The sequence below is a fragment of the Macrosteles quadrilineatus genome, unplaced genomic scaffold (genome assembly GCF_028750875.1).
Source record: "Macrosteles quadrilineatus isolate MER2022 unplaced genomic scaffold, UCM_ALF_1.0 Scaffold_3__2_contigs__length_128488019, whole genome shotgun sequence".
Lineage (NCBI taxonomy): Eukaryota > Metazoa > Arthropoda > Insecta > Hemiptera > Cicadellidae > Macrosteles > Macrosteles quadrilineatus.
In genome coordinates, this window is record NW_026542596.1 from 87,037,778 (window position 1) to 87,046,351 (window position 8,574).

Consider the following 8,574-nt stretch of genomic DNA (forward strand, 5'->3'; position numbering starts at 1 on the left):
ACATCAAAATAATTAATCATCAATCAAAACAATCTCCAAATTCACATCTGAGTAAACGTATCATCAACCTCATATCAACTTCAGAACCCAACGCATTTCATCCACCATTAAGAGGCGTCCAGCGATATAATTAGCGCCCCGAATTTAGTAAGGGCTCAAGAGCTAATTACGAAATTACGTCACATCACATCACAACAGTATACCTTCAAGAACTTCAGAACACTACTCCAGCTTCATTCTTCAGTTTACACAACTTCATTCTTCCAAATACTCAACTTCAAGAAACTCATCAAACTTCAGCAACCTTCCAAATTTACCAGCAATTACCAGAATTCAATACAACCATCAAATTTCATCAACCCTCACTATTTCGACAACATTCCCAAACTCATCATCATCAATCATATATCCAACTTCATCAACCAACAGATCTTTCTCAACCGAACTTAATTAAATCTATCACTGATATACGCCCGCCCACATTTTTTTAGAGCAGGTTTAGATTAAGCAATCCCACCAAACATAGTTATAAGAAATTCATTCAAAACCATAGTCACCTTTAGTTTAGAAAAAAAAAAATAGTTAATAGTTTATAAGCAAGACCGACACACATTATAACCTCAAATGAGTCAAACCAAAAGGAGTGCAGAAAACTGTTGGAACATTCCCACACCGACACCGATGTCACAACGACACAATCTCACGGCGAGCACAAAAAAAAAAAAAAAAAAAAAAAAAAAAAAAAAAAAAAAAAAAAAATTTCTTCGTCCTTCATCTTTCCCAAACCCCAAAATCACCCCAAAACTAGGAAAAGAAAAAAAAACAACCCCACCGGGGGGAGGATGTAGCGGACCGCTACAATAGCGCAAGTCACGTGACCACGATGCGCGCGCAGTCGACCCGGGTAGGCACGCGCAGCGAACCAAGAGACGAGTTCAGTGTAGTGTCGAGCGCCTGGAGCTGTACATCTGATCGGATAAGTAGACTGTAGCCTAAGATGTCTAGCTAATAGAAGTAGGGGTTGGGGAAAGGGTGTAGGTTGGGGCAAAAAGTAATTCAATCATGTAGTTTATTAGGTTCTCGAAGGGTCGTGGTCTGGCAATTAATATCGTAAATTAGAATTCACATTTGCTAAGTCTAGTAACCTTTTTCACGAATTAGAATAAGTCCATATATATATATTTCTCTGTTCATTATATTATAATTAGATACATTATGAACATAAAAGCTGGCTGTGATAGGCAGCTAAGGTAATATTGTGCACTTTGACGAGTTAGATTAATTCTTGCAATAGAGTTGGGTTACGACAGGAAATGTGGGTGATTTGGCAGTGGCTAGAGGAAGATATATAGGGCCCAGGTATCTTCATTTACACTCATACTACTCCACATCATCACAAATGGGTCTCAAAATGTTGGGAAATTTTTTGAAGTAAATATTCTCAAACATCAAGCAGGGTTACATTGAAGTCAAGGCAGTTCGATAATGATGTCCCTGTATCACGAGAGACTTTTTTTGAAATTACTGCCATTTGAGAAATTTATAGGTAGTAAGATTTTTTAAACTATTGTTGCATGGGAAGAAAACTCCCTTCCCAAAAATAAAAAGCAAATAAAATATCCCGCCTTGAACTTAAAGTGGAATCCTATCCATCCAAAATCTTAATTGTTATTTGTTAGTCATTTTATTTGATTGTAAATCATCTCTGTCACAACCTTTTTACTCAAGGTCTTCAATAATTTAATACAAATGTTTATCGGTTAAACAAACAAGAAGGAAATCAACACCATATGTATGATTTGACACTAAAATATGCTACTCAAAGTTTGTACACAAAAATGACTTGAATTGGTCGATTTGCAACCAATCATTCCTGCCAGTCTTAGTTTAAAATTAGACATAGCCAATCAATTAATCGATCAATGTTAGACACTAATGTAAACCCAATACGTCTAATGATTATGGATTCCATAAAAAAAATATAAAACACATTTAACTTACCTTATATTTGCATCCCCAATTTGATCAATAGTTCTCAATTCTGACCAGTATTGTGTTTTCAAAGTCACCCATAAGTCTAATACATTTTTTATATTTGAACAAATCCTTATTTTATCCTGTTCTGGGTTCTTGATAACATCTTTCATGACTTCTTCTTCCACTTTCCAATAATTTTCCTGAAAATGTATTGCAACTTACAATACATTTGCTCTTCATAAACGGATTAAATATACCAAAGAGGTAATGCCTTTAAGAATAAGTACCGGGGGACCGAGCCTTGCTCAGTTGAGGTTGATTGGGTTTAATCATTAAAACAATATCATAAACAGACACATTTTATAATTAGCCAATTAAAACCCCCAGATGTAATTAATTTTTTTGAATGTTGTTATAATGATATGATCAAATCTATTTCTGCTCCTGTAATTTTCCGATCTAAATCCCCATAAGTCCAGTACTAAGACTTTTAATGAGAGTCCCTCTTCTGGGGGTTTTCCAATGCTTTAACTTTTGATACATCGTATTATATAGTAAATTAATAAAAAATGACAAAACATCTCATGGGTTTGGGAACTATGAACCTTGTGTTTCTTATTATTGATTCTAGCAGACTTAGTGATTGTTTTACTGACTTCCAGCCACTGCAGAATGATATCTGCAGCTTGTCGCAGTAAGTACAAGGCAGGCACTGAGTTGCCGTGTGCAGCCTCGTGTCTTAAGTTGATGATCCAATCAGGCAGCTGATACAGCTCTGCCATCTTGTACATAGAGTCTTTGCGATCAGACAACACTGTCAGCTGATTAAGGAACCTAAACATACCACAGCACAATAAAACCTTACGTTATTTTACTACTACAACTCTCATTGAAACAAATAATATAGGTTATGTAAAACTAAGTATACATTTGAATAAATCCAAGGTACAAGTGATCAGCATAAATGAAATATCATTATCGATTAAAATAAAGAGGGATGTGGGCCTAGTTCATAAAAAATTTCCCTAGTTCAAAAACTTATAAAATTAAATGGATTCTCTAATTTCCTTGACCTAAGGGTACTATGATGTAAAAATATAATGGGTAATTTGAATATAACGTTAAACTATTCAATTGTTGACCATTGAATAATCAATGTGCAAAAAAACGGGAATTGAACCATTTTGTATGGTCTTGCAATACTGCTAAATAATGCACACTACAAAACTTAGCCCAGGTATTGTTTTCTACCCTACCACCCTTAACATTGGTAACTTTCACAGTTTTGTTATAGAACTCCTCTCTACCTGCCAACCCCGATTTTGTACAACGCTGTCTATCAGCTGATGTTTACGCAAAATCTGTAAACATTCATCTGCGCTGTAGTAAAAAAGTATAGATTATACTAATAAACCCTTAAGTTTGGTGAATCACAGTATTCCCAGCACAATAGTTGTGCAAATGAAAGAATATATTTGCAATTTTCAAACCCTTTATTAGGTACAGTAGCGTCCCTCTTATCCGGACTCTTCGGGACCGAGGCCAGTCCGGTTAACGGGTTTTCCGGTTAAACCGACGTCCCCAAAAACTCGTTGAAACGGACCGTTTAAATGCACACAATATAAAGTATTTGTTTTAAATTTAGGAGAGCATTGTATTTAGACATGTGATTTAGAACAGTTGTTTCAATACCGCCCACTTCCTGCCAATCTAGTCCAGTTAAACCGATGCGATGATAAAAATCTTCTGGTTAAAGAGATGTAATTTCTGCCGAGTGTAGTCCGTTTAAAAGGTGTCCGGATAAGAGGGAGTCTACTGTAGTAAACTTATCTATAGTAATTCAAATATTTGGATGGTTCAAATTTATAAACTGGTCCCTTGATGTTTTCAAGTTTAACTGTAGACTCTGTGTAACTTTACAGTCTCCTGCATAGAGTGGATGAGATTGTCACTTAGGCTAGTTTGAGTTGTTGTACAACCTGACACTATTCAATGTATATATTGTACAAAATAATGAATAAAGAAGTTTGAATTGAATTGAATTGAATGGTAATCCATACTAGCGTCAATTCATCTGAAGCAGACTTAAACGACTTCATAAAACCTTTATGGTTCACACCCCATTACGAATCACAGTTAAAGCTAATAGATTGTTATAATTTCAAATTACCTCATTACTGCTGTTGAGTATAGTAGTTGGAGGTCCCTGTCTTGGTAAGTGTTGTCTTCAGGTTTGTCACACAGCTTAACATGCAAAGTGCTCATGGTACATTCCACTCCCATTGGCAAGTTGGGAAACCTGTAAACGTTTGTTGAGGATTGAAATAAATTTACAATTTTTTATTGTAACATCAGAAATGAAGCTAAAAAGAACGTTTAACATGTTACCTGCAGCATTAAAAAACATTTAATACAGGCCAACCTCAGTATAACGAATCTGAAGGGACCGAACTGAATATTCGTTATATCAAGGATTTCGTTAAAATGAGGTTTGTTATATAGAGGTTAGGTTTGCAGGAATTTCGCTAAGTCGAGGTTCAGAACCAGCGTCGGTCAATATAGGCCGGGATTTCACCTCATTATAACACAATTAAAGTAGCATAGGCTACAATACTTTACAGTACAGTGTTCATTGTACAGGAGAACCTTCTGTATCCAATAGTCAATGGTAGAAACTAAATTATCCGGCATAATAAAGGTGAGGGATTTTGAATATTGCACAATCATGACAATGGCATTAACCTTGGTACAGGTTAAAAACTGTAAGTTTAAAATCACAGCCTGTTTCTAACCCTCCTAAAACCTAGCCAAACACTACATTGCGTAGTCATAAACCATGTAAAAAACAAAACAAAACAGTAGAAAGTTTTGTAAGCTACTGACTGCTCCGTGATAGGCCGGTAGGCTACTTACAGTACAGTACTGATTTATCACAACAGAGACAACAGAGGAATGTCAATAATAATCATTAATTATAGCATTGGTGTTGCTAGTTTGAAACAAATCGTATTGAAAACAATAAATAAGGAATGGTAAAATAACGATGTTGCTATTCTTTCTCTTTGCTTTTGTTTTTATATTCTTTCTTAGATTTCTCTTTATCCAAAATTTGTACAATTCACCATATTTACTTATCACCCAATCACAGCTTACTACAGATTACGTCGTCATCAGTCCTCAGTGAATGAAATCAGTTCTCAGTTGCAACATAGCGTGCGCAGCGACAGCAGACAGAGATATGTGTAAAACGGAGCAGACGAATGTTAGCGCAAGCGATGACGTCACATTTCCATTTCATTTGATAAAGAAACAGATTTTCCAAAAACAATACTGGGGTGGGGGATTTGTTATATCAAGGGAAAGACGTAGACAATTCGTTATGCAGAGGTTAAATTCGCAATGTAGAGGTTCTGACAATGATAAATTCGTTATATTGAGGTGTCTTATTTTAGCCGAAATCACGAAAAATTCGTTAAATCGAGGTCGTTGTTATGGTTTGTTCGTTATGTAGAGGTAAAATATACATTGTGTCTTATGGAGAGTTCTAGGGGATTAAAAAAAATTCGTTATATCAAGGAATTCGTTATATTGAGGTTCGTTATATCAAGGTTAGACTGTAATAGGTTAAAAAACTTTTAACAAAAGAACCATTTAATACAAAAAGTCATCAATACTAAAAACATTCTTGTTTTTTTACCTCTGAGAACAAAGTTTAGTAGTATGTAGATGAATATTTTAATATTTTATTCCAGGGAAAATCTAAATTTTTGATAATAACGATTGATAGCAGACCTGATGGTCAATCAAAGTAAGGTCGCCTGTTCGATCCTGAGAAAAGACAGTACCGGTAGCTTTTTGATCATTTGAAACCGGACCCAGCTGTTCCTGATCATTGGGCTTTAAATAAATGATCCTAATAAACCAGCTGATCTTAGTTCAGTAACAAAGCTAACCATCTCACAAAATTCTATACTCATCCTTCACTCATATCTGGATTAAAATACACACCTAGGTGACGTCGTGGCGTCCCCATCTCAAATAATTGATCACTTAAATCAAAAGAGATTCCTAAGAGATAATCAATGGTAACAAAGCATTGTATATCAACTGAATGTTAAAAGATAGTGTGGTGTTCATTTAAGATATATTGGTCACTGTCATGATAATGTATTACGTTACGCCTCTATCTACCTGGGATGGAAGTGACAAGAGTGAATCCCATTAGACTCATCATGGTTCATGATGAACTAAGCCGAACCTAATCATATAAGTTATGTTCATGCCTACATTGCATGTCTTGTGTTCTAACAGATCACAGAACATACAAGAAAGCCAGGGGTCGTAATTCCAGAAATAATTTAATGCTTACCTAGCTTTCCAAATGCACATCTGAGTGTATGCTTTCTCTCGTAAGTGAAAACTGGAAGAATAAGCATTACTATACGTATCCAGCCACTCTTCCCTGGAAATTAAATACCGTAAGTAAAAATATAAAACACTATACAATTACTTCGTAAAATACTTGTTAACTACACATTTAAAAATTAATTTGATCGATTCCATGCAATCTTAACAATTTGAAATAACAAACAAGACAATGCTTAACAACGTCAAAAAAAAAAAAAAAAAAAAAAAACAAAAAAAAAAAAACTATTGCTGGGACGCAACGGCCGTCAACAATGGACTCTGAGAAACAAATTCTCGGCAAGGTTGCTGAAATAACAAGATGCAGCAACCTGTTATTGGCGGGCGAAAAGCTTTGCCGTTGCGTTGCTGTGAACCAACGATAACTTACGTCTCTAGTACTTCCTGTATGTTTACAAATAAATTAATCAGCCTTGACACCTTTAATATGGCGTATGTAAGTAGATTATTATCTACCTAGTAAATGATTGTAAAGTGTTCCAGCTGAATTGCTTGTTGGGAAAATAATTAGCCTGCTTGAGCTCTCCTGTTAAGTTATAGCGATAGGCGCAAGCTCTAAGGGCTTAAACATAGAAAACTTTATTTAGGTCACCTACCGGTACTTATAGGCAAATGTTTGGAGTAGGCTACAAAATACCTACACTAACTTAACCCATTTAATCACGTAGGTAGATGAGGTTTAAAATTGGGATTTTAGTTTAACAAAAGGAAGCCCGCAGGTTGAATAATGATTTGCTAAGTTAGGTCCATCTTTGGTTGGACCTATTTGGGATACAGAAACTGATAAGTCTAGATCCTGGGTAGGCCTAGGCCTAAATTTGAAGGAAGTTGTAATAAAAACCCCTATACCAAACCAAAATGTTTGTAACTGAGAATGACATTAGCTCTTGTGCCTATTATCTACATCAACATAAGTTAAACTTAATTTTGGAGAAAGAGGCGGCTGCACTTTACTTGACGTCCTACACTCATTCGATTGTTTTTTCGATTCGATATTTTCATTCGATTGTTTCATTCGATATATCGTTTGGTTAGTTAGGTTAGGTTAACCTTACCTAACTAACCAAACGATATATCGAATGAAGCAATCGATTAATCGATATATCGATCGATATTTTCATTCGAATGAGTGTAGGACGTCAAGTAAAGTGCAGCCAAAGAGGCTAAAATTTGAAAAAGACATACTTGCTGAACCAAGGCACAATTTGTAACTTTGTAAGGCTCATACTACTGGGTGAATTTGGACGTATCATCTCTCTAGCTTTCTTTTGCAGAATACCTTAACCACTTTACTTATTTAAAAAAATGGGAGGAGTAACACTATCTACACAACACATAACCTCTCTAAACTTAGGCTATCTTGTCTTGCTCCGGTCCTTCGGGTCGGTCCGTCAACAACAAAAATCAACATAACCTCAATCTTGAAAACCCCTTTTTTTCAATATTCTCCTAATTAGGTTAGGCCACCTCTGCCCAGGCTATGCAGCTACGCAGTTTGTTGAACCACGAATTTATTTTTGTGATGGTTATTTTTTTCTTTACAGTAGGCTCAACCAACTCATAGGTAAAATGTGTTGGTTAGTCAATGGTTTGACTAAGGCCCTTATTAGACGAGGCAGCCAAGTTGCGCAGCCAGCCGGGCAGCCAGTCGGCCAGCTAGTCACTGGGCATTGGTTCTTATGGAGCTTATTACACGAGGGCGGCCAGTTGCGCAGCCACTGTTTGGCTGCCGGCTGGTTGCCGAGCCCGGCGACCGCACAGGCAACCACTGGCTGCTCGGTCTGGTCGCGCTCCTTTGTAGCTTACGGATCTTATTACACTGGGCAGCCAGTCGCCCTCTGCCACACACATCAGTAGTAGATAATCACTCGTGGAAGTGCGTTCATCTCTGCCGGTCACATCAGTGTGTGTTGTTTTCCTCAGTATTCTTGTAATATAATTGTGTAATTGGTGTAATATAATCCTTTTTCTGTTCTTGATGAAAGAATAGGATGTATATGCATTCTTCTCTTCCTTCATCTTCTCTTTTTCATGAGTAGCAGAAGAAGCAAATATTCATCTCGCATTCTGACAGCGTCTCTCCCCAACAGAACTGTTCCACCAACACTGTTCCACTGTCAACAAGAGACTGGCCTAGTTGGTAATTTTGTGGCTGCCCTGTGGCTGCTCTAC

General features: G+C 36.5%; 1 protein-coding gene across 1 annotated transcript; it reads right to left on the minus strand.

Annotated features, from left to right (window-relative positions):
• Positions 1-1,469: 1,469 nt before the first annotated feature.
• On the minus strand, positions 1,470-7,787 carry LOC128989346 (ribosomal biogenesis protein LAS1L-like). The gene is made up of 6 exons (XM_054411229.1): positions 7,588-7,787; positions 6,347-6,439; positions 4,148-4,276; positions 2,634-2,811; positions 2,002-2,177; positions 1,470-1,494 (listed from the first exon to the last, which is right to left on the minus strand). The coding sequence occupies exons 1-6, from the start codon at positions 7,653-7,655 to the stop codon at positions 1,470-1,472; spliced, it is 669 nt and encodes a 222-aa protein (XP_054267204.1). The 5' UTR covers positions 7,656-7,787.
• Between the last annotated feature and the right edge of the window lie 787 nt (positions 7,788-8,574).

Coding starts and splice junctions, on each gene's coding strand:
- LOC128989346 (XM_054411229.1), bottom strand. CDS start 7,655: ATGATACGTCCAAATTCACCCAGTAGTATGAGCCTTACAAAGTTACAA. Junction 4,277..6,346: donor ATGTGCATTTGGAAAGCTAG/GTAAGCATTAAA, acceptor AAACGTTTACAG/GTTTCCCAACTTGCCAATGG. Junction 2,178..2,633: donor TCATTCTGCAGTGGCTGGAA/GTCAGTAAAACA, acceptor ATACATTTTCAG/GAAAATTATTGGAAAGTGGA.